The sequence below is a fragment of the Oncorhynchus clarkii genome, unplaced genomic scaffold, assembly GCF_045791955.1.
Source record: "Oncorhynchus clarkii lewisi isolate Uvic-CL-2024 unplaced genomic scaffold, UVic_Ocla_1.0 unplaced_contig_200_pilon_pilon, whole genome shotgun sequence".
In the NCBI taxonomy this organism is placed as follows: domain Eukaryota; kingdom Metazoa; phylum Chordata; class Actinopteri; order Salmoniformes; family Salmonidae; genus Oncorhynchus; species Oncorhynchus clarkii.
The window spans coordinates 126,024-142,205 of record NW_027260822.1 but is presented as its reverse complement, the minus strand read 5'-3'; the positions used below and the strand labels follow the sequence as shown (position 1 = coordinate 142,205).

The 16,182-nt window shown below is 48.2% G+C and overlaps 1 protein-coding gene across 1 annotated transcript in view; it reads left to right on the top strand.

The window, feature by feature from the left end:
- LOC139401811 (formin-2-like) overlaps positions 1-16,182 on the top strand; it is a 129,728-nt gene that overhangs the window by 9,430 nt on the left and 104,116 nt on the right. Inside the window, exon 2 of the mRNA XM_071145782.1 lies at positions 7,940-8,112. Coding sequence (XP_071001883.1) covers positions 7,940-8,112 — 173 coding nt within the window. The remainder of the gene's footprint in view (positions 1-7,939; positions 8,113-16,182) is intronic.

Sequence of the window (16,182 nt, the reverse complement as noted above, 5' to 3'; positions counted from 1 at the left end):
TGGTACTTCCTGTATATAGCCATGTTATTACCTGGTACTTCCTGTATATAGCCATGTTATTACCTGGTACTTCCTGTATATAGCCATGTTATTACCTGGTACTTCCTTTATAGCCATGTTATTACCTGGTGCTTCCTGTATATAGCCATGTTATTACCTGGTGCTTCCTGTATATAGCCATGTTATTACCTGGTGCTTCCTGTATATAGCCATGTTATTACCGGGTGCTTCCTGTGTATAGCCATGTTATTACCGGGTGCTTCCTGTGTATAGCCATGTTATTACCGGGTGCTTCCTGTGTATAGCCATGTTATTACCGGGTGCTTCCTGTGTATAGCCATGTTATTACCGGGTGCTTCCTGTGTATAGCCATGTTATTACCGGGTGCTTCCTGTGTATAGCCATGTTATTACCGTGTGCTTCCTGTGTATAGCCATGTTATTACCGGGTGCTTCCTGTATATAGCCATGTTATTACCGGGTGCTTCCTGTATATAGCCATGTTATTACATGGTGTATATAGCCATGTTATTACATGGTGTATATAGCCATGTTATTACAGGGTGTATATAGCCATGTTATTACAGGGTGTATATAGCCATGTTATTACAGGGTGTATATAGCCATGTTATTACCGGGTGTATATAGCCATGTTATTACCGGGTGTATATAGCCATGTTATTACCGGGTGTATATAGCCATGTTATTACCGGGTGTATATAGCCATGTTATTACCGGGTGTATATAGCCATGTTATTACCGGGTGTATATTGCCATGTTATTACCGGGTGTTTATTGCCATGTTATTACCTGGTGCTTCCTGTATATAGCCATGTTATTACCGGGTGTATATAGCCATGTTATTACCGGGTGCTTCCTGTATATAGCCATGGTATTACCGGGTGTATATAGCCATGTTTTTACCGGGTACTTCCTGTATGTAGCCATGTTATTACCGGGTACTTCCTGTATGTAGCCATGTTATTACCGGGTACTTCCTGTATGTAGCCATGGTATCTTTAACTGCATTGTTGGAAAAGGACCCTTTAGTCTGCGTTTCACTGTCGGCCTCCACCCGTTGGTGTCGTTTCACTGTCGGCCTCCACCCGTTGGTGGCGTTTCACTGTCGGCCTCCACCCGTTGGTGTCGTTTCACTGTCGGTCTCCACCCGTTGGTGGCGTTTCACTGTCGGTCTCCACCCGTTGGTGGCGTTTCACTGTCGGCCTCCACCCGTTGGTGGCGTTTCACTGTCGGCCTCCACCCGTTGGTGGCGTTTCACTGTCGGCCTCCACCCGTTGGAGCGTTTCGCTGTCGGTCTCCACCCGTTGGAGCGTTTCGCTGTCGGTCTCCACCCGTTGGTGGCGTTTCGCTGTCGGTCTCCACCCGTTGGTGGCGTTTCGCTGTCGGTCTCCACCCGTTGGTGGCGTTTCGCTGTCGGTCTCCACCCGTTGGTGGCGTTTCGCTGTCGGTCTCCACCCGTTGGTGGCGTTTCGCTGTCGGTCTCCACCCGTTGGAGCGTTTCGCTGTCGGTCTCCACCCGTTGGAGCGTTTCGCTGTCGGTCTCCACCCGTTGGAGCGTTTCGCTGTCGGTCTCCACCCGTTGGAGCGTTTCGCTGTCGGTCTCCACCCGTTGGAGCGTTTCGCTGTCGGCCTCCACCCGTTGGTGGCGTTTCACTGTCGGCCTCCACCCGTTGGTGGCGTTTCACTGTCGGCCTCCACCCGTTGGTGGCGTTTCACTGTCGGCCTCCACCCGTTGGTGGCGTTTCACTGTCGGCCTACACCCGTTGGTGGCGTTTCACTGTCGGTCTCCACACAGTTCATGAGCAGCTCTTTTACTCACCCCTCTAAAATTAGAACTGCTCTCCTCTCTAAATCTGTACTACTCCCTTCTTCCGTTCCTTCTCCCTCCTTCCCTCCCTCTCTCCCCCTCCCCTCTTCTCCTGCCAGCTACTGTCAAATTATATTCTGACTCTAATCCTCAGAATGGGCGTCTTTGAATTACTTCAGGAGTGCTACTTCAGCAGCGACCCAAAATGCTGCTTACCAGTGGGGAATTTAGTGATGACATGCTCTGAACTGTAGATAGAAGTACAATGAAAGGATCTGATGGTATGATTCCCTATTCTGTCTGACAGTCGATCTGCTCTACGTCATACAATTCTATCTGAAAGGCCTGTATTGGTACATCGTCCTGAATAGGCCCCAGATCATATCCCATAATATCGGGGTGTCATGACAACCAGGGGTGAAGATAGGCCATGCATCATTGCCTCTTTAGTAGTCTTATTTTGACTTAGTCTCTAATGGCCCCCTATTCCCTATATAGAACACTACTGTTGACCAGAGCCCTATTCCCTATATAGAACACTACTGTTGACCAGAGCCCTATTCCCTAAATAGAACACTACTGTTGACCAGAGCCCTATTCCCTAAATAGAACACTACTGTTGACCAGAGCCCTATTCCCTATATAGAACACTACTGTTGACCAGAGCCCTATTCCCTATATAGAACACTACTGTTGACCAGAGCCCTATATAGTGCACTACTGTTGACCAGAGCACTTCATAGTGCACTACTGTTGACTGGAACCCTATGAGTCCTGGTCAAATGTAGTGTACTACATAGGGAACAGGGTGCCATTTCAGATGCAGCTTGGCTGTCATGACAACCAGTGGTGGCGTTTTTTAAAAGGCCATTCATTAGTTCTGTCCATATTAACTAACGGGCCAGCTGTAATATAATTAGCCCTGTTGGTTCAGCAGCTCTACTGGAGACACAGACAGGACTGATGACAGAGGAGAGGACATAACTACAGCCTCGTCTATCCATTCACTTTGTTGTGTGTTTGTGCTCGTGTTAAAATGCATGTCGATATCACCATGTGGCTGGTTGCCATTTTGGCTTTTGGGTTTCTGGTATATGGATGTTATCCTTCAGGGAATGTGCCTCTCTATATACAGTGTGTTCTTCCATTCCAGTCTCCTCCCACCATCCTAAAATCCTTTAGGCGGGATGGCTCTAGAACCTTTAGGCAGGATGGCTCTAGAACCTTTAGGCGGGATGGCTCTAGAACCTTTAGGCAGAATGGCTCTAGAACCTTTAGGCGGGATGGCTCTAGAACCTTTAGGCAGGATGGCTCTAGAACCTTTAGGCGGGATGGCTCTAGAACCTTTAGGCGGGATGGCTCTAGAACTTTTAGGCGGGATGGCTCTAGAACCTTTAGGCGGGATGGCTCTAGAACCTTTAGGCGGGATGGCTCTAGAACCTTTAGGCAGGATGGCTCTAGAACCTTTAGGCGGGATGGCTCTAGAACCTTTAGGCAGAATGGCTCTAGAACCTTTAGGCGGGATGGCTCTAGAACCTTTAGGCAGGATGGCTCTAGAACCTTTAGGCGGGATGGCTCTAGAACCTTTAGGCGGGATGGCTCTAGAACTTTTAGGCGGGATGGCTCTAGAACCTTTAGGCGGGATGGCTCTAGAACCTTTAGGCGGGATGGCTCTAGAACCTTTAGGCAGGATGGCTCTAGAACCTTTAGGCGGGATGGCTCTAGAACTTTTAGGTGGGATGGCTCTAGAACCTTTAGGCGGGATGGCTCTAGAACCTTTAGGCAGGATGGCTCTAGAACCTTTAGGCGGGATGGCTCTAGAACCTTTAGGCGGGATGGCTCTAGAACTTTTAGGCGGGATGGCTCTAGAACTTTTAGGCGGGATGGCTCTAGAACTTTTAGGCGGGATGGCTCTAGAACTTTTAGGCGGGATGGCTCTAGAACGTTTAGGCGGGATGGTTCTAGAACGTTTAGGCGGGATGGCTCTAGAACCTTCAGGCGGGATGGCTCTAGAACCTTTAGGCGGGATGGCTCTAGAATCTTTAGGCGGGATGGCTCTAGAACCTTTAGGCGGGATGGCTCTAGAACCTTTAGGCGGTATGGCTCTAGAACTTTTAGGCGGGAAGGCTCTAGAACTTTTAGGCGGGATGGCTCTAGAACTTTTAGGCGGGATGGCTCTAGAACGTTTAGGCGGGATGGTTCTAGAACGTTTAGGCGGGATGGCTCTAGAACGTTTAGGCGGGATGGCTCTAGAACCTTTAGGCGGGATGGCTCTAGAACCTTTAGGCGGGATGGCTCTAGAACCTTTAGGCGGGATGGCTCTAGAACCTTTAGGCGGGATGGCTCTAGAACCTTTAGGCGGGATGGCTCTAGAACCTTTAGGCGGTATGGCTCTAGAACTTTTAGGCGGTATGGCTCTAGAACTTTTAGGCGGTATGGCTCTAGAACTTTTAGGCGGGAAGGCTCTAGAACTTTTAGGCAGGATGGCTCTAGAACGTTTAGGCGGGATGGCTCTAGAACGTTTAGGCGGGATGGTTCTAGAACGTTTAGGCGGGATGGTTCTAGAACGTTTAGGCGGGATGGCTCTAGAACGTTTAGGCGGGATGGCTCTAGAACCTTTAGGCAGGATGGCTCTAGAACCTTTAGGCGGGATGGCTCTAGAACTTTTAGGCGGGATGGCTCTAGAACCTTTAGGCAGGATGGCTCTAGAACCTTTAGGTGGGATATGTAATACATGTTCTTCTCTATTCCTTACTTTTAGAATGTAGGGTTGCTGCTAGTCTTTTACAGGCTTCTATATAGACTATTCTGACGTTGCCACCCTGGCGGCAGACTGTTCTGGCTGGCGGCAGACTGTTCTGGCTGGCGGCGCTTGTTATCAGCACTAAAGAAGTATCACCTTCAGATTTTATTCATTTAACACGCTGTCAAGTTGATGTGCCATGGGAGGAGGAAGGAAAAGAGATGTCCTCTCACTGTCAACTGTGTTTATTTTCAGCAAACTTAACATGTGTAAATATTTGAATGAACATAAGATACAACAACTGAGACAAACTGGACAAATGTGACCCTGAACAAGGTGGGGGGGGTCAAAAGTAACAGTAAGTATCTGGTGTGGCCACCAGCTGCATTAAGTACTGCAGTGCATCTCCTCCTCATGGACTGCACCAGATTTGCCAGTTCTTGTTGTGCGATGTTACCCCACTCTTTCACCAAGGCACCTGCAAGTTCCCAGACATTTCTGAGGGGGCCTGTCGTGTCTTTGCCTATGCCGGATTAAGTGATATGACATGCCGGTCTATAAAATCCTTTCTCTGTAATTAATATTACCTGATTGAGCTAATTATGTAAATGTAATTCATATTACCTGATTGATCTAATTATGTAAATGTAATTAATATCACCTGATTGAGCTAATTATGTAAATGTAATTAACTAGAAAGTCGGGGCTCCACTAAATAATATTTGTAGAGCTGTTATTTTCCTAATAAACTCTTAAAGACCTAGTAATATTTTACGTCAATAGCAGTCAATATTAATCGTCACCTTACGTCCGTCTCATCTGAAAGTTGTAAATTCTTGGTTATCTTCACGAACCCTGGCTAACAAGTTGAATCAGCAATACAACATTGGGTTTAATTATTTATTTACTAAATACCTAACTAATCACACAGAATTACATATACACAGAATGAATCATACCTTGATTACAAATGATGTCATAAAGGAAAACGTTCCTAGCGGGCGGAACAGATATGACAGCTGGTTACACAAAAGAAAAGGGTCTCGGTTTGAGTGAAAGAGCGGGAAGACTGGAAAAGGAAATACATATTTACTCTGAGCTGTGCTTCATTAGGTTGGTGGTAGATGGAAGGCCGTGTTGCCAAACCGAGGTCTTTGTCCTTTAAAGAATGTCTCTGATGGTGAACGGGAAATGTTATAGTAACGTCATTGTGTGGTAGACGGGATACTCTGTCTGTTCTTTCCAAGCCCACGTTTTCAGCTGCTGCTGCTAACTCAACGGCTAGGAGGTATCACTTCTGTAGTGAATAAGAGTTCAAAGTTCATACCATTCGCAACCAAAGCTCACGCTGAGGTTGGCTTCGTTCTGTAGTTATTATCTGAACCATTCAGACATCGGATCGTCAGCCTAATGTACCCGAAACAGGACATGTTAGTCCTTTTAACGTCCTCACATCCTCGGAACAGGTTACATTTTCGTCAAGGCTTTATATAGTGGCGGGAGAAGGGTGTTTTTTCATAGTTTACAGCCCATGTCTCTTCACAGGGGCGGGCCACTGATTGAGCAGAGCCCTAACCTTATGAAAACCCAAATCTCTCATTTGGAAGATAAAATTAAATGTAATCTTTTCACCAATTTTATATTCAAACATTTAAATTGAATAACAATTCCATGTGAATCCGATAACTACAATATGTGGACTTTTCACTGTAGAGTTTGTCATCCTATCATTGATGAGAATGTCTCAGATGACAACCGAACTGACGTCATATTCATTAAGTACCATCGCATATGTTCAATTGTTCGGGTTACCAGAATATAGTTCATTTCCCCCCCCCACCTTCTGATGTTCCCAGAATCTCTGTTAACCAAGGGATTTTTAAATGTCACATCAGTAGGGTAGAGCGAGGAAAAAGGGGGGAGAGGTATTTATGACTGTCATAAACCTACCCCCAAGGCCAACGTCATGACAGGCCCTAGCCCTCACCCTCCGATCCAACAGGTCCCAAAAGTGCTCAATGGGATTTATATCCGGCCTCTACGCTGGCCATGGCAGAACACTGACATTCCTGTCTTGTAGGAAGTCACGCACAGAACGAGCATTATGGCGGGTGGCATTGTCATGTTGGAGGGTCATGTCAGGATGAGCCTGCAGGAAGGGTACCACATGAGGGAGGAGGATGTCTTCCCTGTAACGCACAGTGTTGAGATTGCCTGCAATGACAACAAGTTCAGTCCTATGATGCGACACACCGCCCCAGACCATGACAGACCCTCTACCTCCAACTCGATCCCGCTCCAGTGTACAGGCCTCGGTGTAACGCTCATTCCTTCGATGATAAACGTAAATCCGACCATCACACGTGGTGAGACAAAACCGCGACTCGTCAGTGAAGAGCACTTTGCCAGTCCTGTCTGGTCCAACGATGGTGGATTTGTGCCCATAGACAATGCTGTTGTCGGTGATGTCTGGTGAGGACCTGCCTTACAACAGGCCTACAAGCCCTCAGTCCAGCCTCTCTCAGCCCATTGTGGACAGTCTGAGCACTGATGGAGGGATTGTGCGTTCCTGGTGTAACTCAGGCAGTTGTTGCTGTCCTGTACCTGTCCCGCAGGTATGATGTTCAGATGTACCGATCCTGTGCAGGTGTTCTTCCACTGCGAGGACGATCAGCTGTCCGTCATGTCTCCCTGTAGCGCTGTCTTATGTGTCTCACAGTACGGACATTGCAATAAATTGCCCAGGCCACATCTGCAGTCCTCATGCCTCCTTGCAGCATGTCTAAGGCACGTTCACACAGATGAGCAGGGACCCTGGGCATCTTTATGTTGGTGTTTTTCAAGTCAGTAGAAAGGCCTCTTCAGTGTCCTAAATATTCATTACTGTGACCTTAATTGCCTACCGTGTGTAAGCTGTTGGTGTCTTAACGACCGTTCCACAGGTGCATGTTCATTAATTGTTTATGGTTCATTGAACAAGCATGGGAAACTGTGTTTAAACCCTTTACAATGAAGATCTGTGAAGTTATTTGGATTTCTATGAATGATCTTTGAATGACAGGGTCCTGAAAAAGGGACGTGTTTTTAAAATATATATATATATATATATATATAACACACACACACGTATGTCTGGTTGACTCTAGGTCTACTGTAGTAATATTGATGTCTCTAACTCCTGGTCGTACTCTGCTAGAGAAGTTGTTAGACTAGTAATATTGCTGTCTCTCTCTCTCTACCTCCAGGTCGTACTCTCCTAGAGAAGTTGTTAGACTAGTAATATTGATGTCTCTCTCTCTACCTCCAGGTCGTACTCTGCTAGAGAAGTTGTTAGACTAGTAATATCGATGTCTCTCTGTCTACCTCCAGGTCGTACTCTCCTAGAGAAGTTGTTCCTACAACAGGAAGATGCCCAGCCAGAGGAAGCTGAGAAGCTGTGTTCTCGGATTCTGGCCATGGGTCTGTTACTACCCTTCACTGACTGCTTCAGAGACACAATAGGAGGGTCCAACCCACAACTCGCTGCGCCATGCAAGTTCCACGTGAGTGTCATATCCTATACCAGGGCCTTCAACCCTGTTCCTGGAGAGAGACCCTCCTGTAGGTTTTCACTCCAACCCTGTTCCTGGAGAGAGACCCTCCTGTAGGTTTTCACTCCAACTCTGTTCCTGGAGAGAGACCCTCCTGTAGGTTTTCACTCCAACCCTGTTCCTGGAGAGAGACCCTCCTGTAGGTTTTCACTCCAACTGTAGTTACCCGATTCTACTTAATTATTAGGATCAAGTGTTCTAGATTAGGTCTGGAGCAGGACAGGTACCAGAGGTCAGGGCCCACTGTTACTTCCCAAGTGGCACAGCTGTCAGAAGCTAAGGCACTGCATCTGATACGTTCACTACAGTCTCTGGTTCGAGTCCAGGCTGTGTCCCATAGGGCGGTGCCCAATTGTCCCAGCATCGTCCAGGTTTTGCCGGGGCAGGCCGTCATTGTAAACACTGACTTGCCTCGTTAAATAAATAAAGTTCAGTCCCATTGTGTTGATATGCAGTATGCTAGACAGTAAATATTCCCCTGGTTCAGTCCCATTGTGTTGATATGCAGTATTCTAGACAGTAAATATCCCATTGTGTTATGCATTATGCTAGACAGTAAATATCCCATCTTGTTGATATGCAGTATGTTTGACAGTAAATATCCCCCAGGTTCAGTCCCATTGTGTTGATATACAGTATGTTAGACAATAATTATTCCCCAGGTTCCGTCCCATTGTGTTGATATGCAGTATGTTAGACAGTAAATATTCCCCAGGTTCAGTCCCATTGTGTTATGCAGTATGTTAGACAGTAAATATTCCCCAGGTTCAGTCCCATTGTGTTATGCATTATGCTAGACAGTAAATATCCCATCTTGTTGATATGCAGTATGTTAGACAGTAAATATCCCCCTGGTTCAGTCCCATTGTGTTGATATGCAGTATGTTAGACAGTAAATATCCCATTGTGTTATGCAGTATGTTAGACAGTAAATATTCCCCTGGTTCAGTCCCATTGTGTTGATATGCAGTATTCTAGACAGTAAATATCCCATTGTGTTATGCATTATGCTAGACAGTAAATATCCCATCTTGTTGATATGCAGTATGTTTGACAGTAAATATCCCCCAGGTTCAGTCCCATTGTGTTGATATACAGTATGTTAGACAATAATTATTCCCCAGGTTCCGTCCCATTGTGTTGATATGCAGTATGTTAGACAGTAAATATTCCCCAGGTTCAGTCCCATTGTGTTATGCAGTATGTTAGACAGTAAATATTCCCCAGGTTCAGTCCCATTGTGTTATGCATTATGCTAGACAGTAAATATCCCATCTTGTTGATATGCAGTATGTTAGACAGTAAATATCCCCCTGGTTCAGTCCCATTGTGTTGATATGCAGTATGTTAGACAGTAAATATCCCATTGTGTTATGCAGTATGTTAGACAGTAAATATTCCCCTGGTTCAGTCCCATTGTGTTGATATGCAGTATGTTAGACAGTAAATATCCCATTGTGTTATGCAGTATGCTAGACAGTAAATATCCCATTGTGTTATGCAGTATGCTAGACAGTAAATATCCCATTGTGTTATGCAGTATGCTAGACAGTAAATATCCCATTGTGTTATGCAGTATGCTAGACAGTAAATATCCCATTGTGTTATGCAGTATGCTAGACAGTAAATATCCCATTGTGTTATGCAGTATGTTAGACAGTAAATATTCCCCTAGTTCAGTCCCATTGTGTTATGCTGTATGCTAGACAGTAAATATTCCCCTGGTTCAGTCTCTTAAAATTAGCATATTCCCATTTGGAGGGATCATGTTATCTGTGTTGTTGGAGGTGATTGGTTGGCATGTCTTTTGGCTGTGATGTGATGGTGTCTTCAAAGAGCTCTGACACGCGCACACACACACCATCTGCCCAGTGTGTCATGTTTGGACTACATTTCCCAGCAGCCTTTTGTAACCCGAGTACCACCTTATCACAGCATCGCCGTCATGCTGGGTATCTGCATCAGTCTGCAGCACACAGCAGTCTTCTGTTACCGTTACACTCAGGGGGTGAAATTAAGGCGGTCTGGTACGGCGTCTTGGTAAAATAAATAGTGGTGGGGCGCCGTACCTGTAAAACTTGAGCACGTCACAATTAACACAACATGTTCAAAAATATACTATCGTCTGCTACACTGTTAACATTACTGCATGTCAGCCGCGGGACGAATGAGTGAATTGACTGGAAACCGGGTGGTTTACACTCCAAATTGCGTTGTGGTTTGAGGAGAACACTTTCACATTGCCAGGGTGGAGATGAGTGGCGGAGACCGAGGCGCGCATGGACACCAGTGGATGCATCAAGTCAGGCTACATGTGTAGACCTAATGACTGACTGACTCACTGTCGCAGAACGGCAGTACAGTAGCCTACACGTAGACCTAATGACTGACTGTCACAGAATTGCAGTACAGTAGCCTACACATAGACCTAATGACTGACTGACTGTCACAGAACGGCAGTACAGTAGCCTACACGTAGACCTAATGACTGACTGACTCTCAGAACGGCAGTACAGTAGCCTACACGTAGTAGATGTTTTGAATCTGGGCAGCAGCGCTGCAAATACCAAACATATTGTCGTTTTGGGCAGCAGCGCTGCAAATACCAAACACATTGTCGTTTTGGGCAGCAGCGCTGCAAATACCAAACATATTGTCGTTTTGGGCAGCAGCGCTGCAAATACCAAACATATTGTTGTTTTGGGCAGCAGCGCTGCAAATACCAAACACATTGTCGTTTTGGGCAGCAGCGCTGCAAATACCAAACATATTGTCGTTTTGGGCAGCAGCGCTGCAAATACCAAACACATTGTCGTTTTGGGCAGCAGCGCTGCAAATACCAAACATATTGTTGTTTTGGGCAGCAGCGCTGCAAATACCAAACACATTGTCGTTTTGGGCAGCAGAGCTGCAAATACCAAACACATTGTCGTTTTGGGCAGCAGAGCTGCAAATACCAAACATATTGTCGTTGTGGGCAGCAGCGCTGCAAATACCAAACATATTGTCGTTTTGGGCAGCAGAGCTGCAAATACCAAACATATTGTCGTTTTGGGCAGCAGAGCTGCAAATACCAAACATATTGTCGTTTTGGGCAGCAGAGCTGCAAATACCAAACATATTGTCGTTTTGGGCAGCAGAGCTGCAAATACCAAACATATTGTCGTTTTGGGCAGCAGAGCTGCAAATACCAAACATATTGTCGTTTTGGGCAGCAGAGCTGCAAATACCAAACATATTGTCGTTTTGGGCAGCAGAGCTGCAAATACCAAACATGTTGTCGTTTTGGGCAGCAGAGCTGCAAATACCAAACATGTTGTCGTTTTGGGCAGCAGAGCTGCAAATACCAAACATGTTGTCGTTTTGGGCAGCAGAGCTGCAAATACCAAACACATTGTCGTTTTGGGCAGCAGCGCTGCAAATACCAAACACATTGTCGTTTTGGGCAGCAGCGCTGCAAATACCAAACACATTGTCGTTTTGGGCAGCAGAGCTGCAAATACCAAACATATTGTCGTTTTGGGCAGCAGAGCTGCAAATACCAAACATATTGTCGTTTTGGGCAGCAGAGCTGCAAATACCAAACATATTGTCGTTTTGGGCAGCAGAGCTGCAAATACCAAACATTGTCGTTTTGGGCAGCAGAGCTGCAAATACCAAACATATTGTCGTTTTGCAACCCAGTCATGCGTATCGCAATATTTTAAAAATACATTCACGGAAAAACTGTTTGGAAAGCAAATTACTATTGCTGTAACGAGAAGACAATGAAAAAACTCCAATCGGTCTTTTAGTTATCACAATTCTTAACTTAATTGAGTAGCTTATCTTATTTTTTTGTAGCTTATCTTATTAGCACCAGCGAAGAAAATCGTGCATATTCACTGTCTCTATCGTTGGGTCAGTGACACTTCAGTTTGTTTTGGGACAATCATTTCCTCCTCTAGGTTGGATGGACGTTTATAACGTATTTGTCTCCCCTTTTCGAAGGCCTTTTATAGCGATCAGACTTCGTTTTTATTGATTTGAGTCAGCAGAGTAGGCTACTCCGTACAAAATGCTGTGCGTTCCTTACCAGTAAGAAATTAAATCAAGTTTCTTCGCTGATTACACTATGCTATCTGGATGTCGGTAAGTCGCTATGCCCTCTGGGTGTCGGCCGGCCGCTATGCCCTCTGGGTGTCGGTCAGTCGCTATGCCCTCTGGGTGTCGGCCGGCCGCTATGCCCTCTGGGTGTCGATCAGTCGCTATGCCCTCTGGGTGTCGGCCGGCCGCTATGCCCTCTGGGTGTCGGTCAGTCGCTATGCCCTCTGTGACGGCCGGCCGCTATGCCCTCTGGGTGTCGGTCAGTCGCTATGCCCTCTGTGTGTTGGCCGGCCGCTATGCCCTCTGTGTGTCGGCCGGCCGCTATGCCCTCTGGGTGTCGGCCGGCCGCTATGCCCTCTGGGTGTCGGCCGGCCGCTATGCCCTCTGGGTGTCGGCCGGCCGCTATGCCCTCTGGGTGTCGATCAGTCGCTATGCCCTCTGGGTGTCGGCCGGCCGCTATACCCTCTGGGTGTCGGTCAGTCGCTATGCCCTCTGTGTGTCGGCCGGCCGCTATGCCCTCTGGGTGTCGATCAGTCGCTATGCCCTCTGGGTGTCGGCCGGCCGCTATACCCTCTGGGTGTCGGTCAGTCGCTATGCCCTCTGGATGTCGGTCAGTCGCTATGCCCTCTGGATGTCGGTCAGTCGCTATGCCCTCTGGGTGTCGGTCACTCGCTATGCCCTCTGTGTGTCGGCCGGCCGCTATGCCCTTTAGGTATGGTTCTGCTGAGTTCGAGTGCTCTGAGCTCTATACCACAACGCTAATGGCTGTGATGCTACCTGCAACAAGAGCCACCTTGTTGTTATGGTGACAATGCCACAGTGAAAGTCATAAATGCTTGAGGATGCGGAGTCAGTGTTCTTAGTGTGTCTCTGGAGGGACCAGCCTCCTGCCTAGCTGTTGGTACAGTGTGTCTCTCTGGAGGGACCAGCCTCCTGGCTAGCTGTTGGTACAGTGTGTCTCTCTTGAGGGACCAGCCTCCTGCCTAGCTGTTGGTACAGTGTGTCTCTCTGGAGGGACCAGTCTCCTGGCTAGCTGTTGGTACAGTGTGTCTCTCTGGAGGGACCAGTCTCCTGGCTAGCTGTTGGTACAGTGTGTCTCTCTGGAGGGACCAGTCTCCTGGCTAGCTGTTGGTACAGCGTCTCTCTGGAGGGACCAGTCTCCTGGCTAGCTGTTGGTACAGTGTGTCTCTCTGGAGGGACCAGTCTCCTGGCTAGCTGTTGGTACCGTGTGTCTCTCTGGAGGGACCAGTCTCCTGGCTAGCTGTTGGTACAGTGTGTCTCTCTGGAGGGACCAGCCTCCTGGCTAGCTGTTGGTACAGTGTGTCTCTCTGGAGGGACCAGCCTCCTGGCTAGCTGTTGGTACAGTGTGTCTCTCTGGAGGGACCAGTCTCCTGGCTAGCTGTTGGTACAGTGTGTCTCTCTGGAGGGACCAGTCTCCTGGCTAGCTGTTGGTACAGTGTCTCTGGAGGGACCAGTCTCCTGGCTAGCTGTTGGTACAGTGTCTCTGGAGGGACCAGCCTCCTGGCTAGCTGTTGGTACAGTGTCTCTGGAGGGACCAGCCTCCTGGCTAGCTGTTGGTACAGTGTGTCTCTGGAGGGACCAGCCTCCTGGCTAGCTGTTGGTACAGTGTCTCTGGAGGGACCAGTCTCCTGGCTAGCTGTTGGTACAGTGTGTCTCTCTGGAGGGACCAGTCTCCTGGCTAGCTGTTGGTACCGTGTGTCTCTCTGGAGGGACCCGTCTCCTGGCTAGCTGTTGGTACAGTGTGTCTCTCTGGAGGGACCAGCCTCCTGGCTAGCTATTGGTACAGTGTGTCTCTCTGGAGGGACCAGCCTCCTGGATAGCTGTTGGTACAGTGTCTCTGGAGGGACCAGTCTCCTGGCTAGCTGTTGGTACAGCGTGTCTCTGGAGGGACCAGCCTCCTGGCTAGCTGTTGGTACAGTGTCTCTGGAGGGACCAGCCTCCTGGCTAGCTGTTGGTACAGCGTGCCTCTGGAGGGACCAGCCTCCTGGCTAGCTGTTGGTACAGCGTGTCTCTGGAGGGACCAGCCTCCTGGCTAGCTGTTGGTACAGTGTGTCTCTGGAGGGACCAGCCTCCTGGCTAGCTGTTGGTACAGTGTCTCTGGAGGGACCAGTCTCCTGGCTAGCTGTTGGTACAGTGTCTCTCTGGAGGGACCAGTCTCCTGGCTAGCTGTTGGTACAGCGTGTCTCTGGAGGGACCAGCCTCCTGGCTAGCTGTTGGTACACTGTCTCTCTGGAGGGACCAGTCTCCTGGCTAGGTGTTGGTACAGTGTGTCTCTCTGGAGGGACCAGTCTCCTGGCTAGCTGTTGGTACCGTGTGTCTCTCTGGAGGGACCAGTCTCCTGGCTAGGTGTTGGTACAGTGTCTCTCTGGAGGGACCAGTCTCCTGGCTAGCTGTTGGTACAGTGTGTCTCTCTGGAGGGACCAGTCTCCTGGCTAGCTGTTGGTACAGTGTGTCTCTCTGGAGGGACCAGCCTCCTGGCTAGCTGTTGGTACAGTGCGTCTCTCTGGAGGGACCAGTCTCCTGGCTAGCTGTTGGTACCGTGTGTCTCTCTGGAGGGACCAGCCTCCTGGCTAGCTGTGTGAACACTTTACTGCTGCATGTTGTAGCTATAACAGAGAATGACAGCTCTTCTGCGCTCCCTCCCTGCCTGACTTATGTTCACCTTAGAGATATACAGATGGGACCGGTTTCAGATTGTAGCCTGATGCTATAATATGGCCATGGGAACACTAAGGCAAAGTGTAGCTGATTACAGACAGGAAAGGATGGGACAGGGCAGCTCTCAGGCTTTGACCTGTGAATATCTGATCGTTCTCTGCCCTCCCTCTCCCCTCTCCTCCCTGTGCAGCACAGAGCAGCAGTATAGAGAAGGAGAAAGCGTAGTCATAAAGCAACCTGATCTGACTGCAAGCCGTCCCATCAGCCTGTGCAAAAACCCGGTGACTTGCCTGAAGCTACTATGACAGCAGGGAGAAGAGACCAGTCCACTATATCAGGCTCTCTGAGTCTGGACTGGTCAGAGTTACCATGAGAACAGGAGGGGAGGGCAGCGACGCCCAATGTTTCTGGGGACTGCTGCAGTTTCACAGAGGATGCAGCATCTTAGGGAGTTTTCAGGATCGCAGACCGGTGACAGGAAAGAAGTGCCAGACCGGCAGTAACTCACTGCATTGTCAGAAGAGGAACAGCAGAGCAGAGGGAAAAAACACCACCGTTTACATCCCTGAGGAATAAAACACCACCGTTTACCACCTCGAGGGATTTGTTGATTTTATTTTTCTAAAATGCAAACTCCACATTTTTCCCTCAGCGGTCTTGGCGATGATGGAATACCTACATGTTCCAAACAGGAAGTGCAGAGAGCTGAGTCCGGAGGCTATGCGCCATAAAATTCAATATTCTGTCCAGGAACTGACAGATTAAAGCAGACAAGGACATGGCGTATATGTCAGAGTCAGGCGTAGAGACCGATGGGGGCTCTTCCTCCACCTCCCTGGCTCTAGGTAATGATGATGTGGGGGCCTCTGAGTGTGTGGTGCTGTCTCGGGTTCCTGAGCTAGTCCGAGAGCTACTAACCATCAATGGCCAGGGAAGAGGGGAGGAGAGGGAGAGGAGGCTGGACCTAGCATGGCTCAAACTCAAACAGACCGTCCGCAGGAAATGCAACCTGTTTGAGCACCTGCAGGTTAGCATGGGAGCAATATGCACAAGGCTGTGTCTCTGTCCAAAGTATGGTAGCACCCTATTCCCTATGTAGTGCACTACTTTTGACCAGGGGACATTTGGGACAGGTCCTTTTGTTCTTCGATCTAACATTGTCGGGAGTAGGCTGCAGTATAAGAGGATTGGAGGTTTCTACATTAATATCTAAGGGGCATAACATTTCCACACCCTAATTGTAGTGTAACCAATACT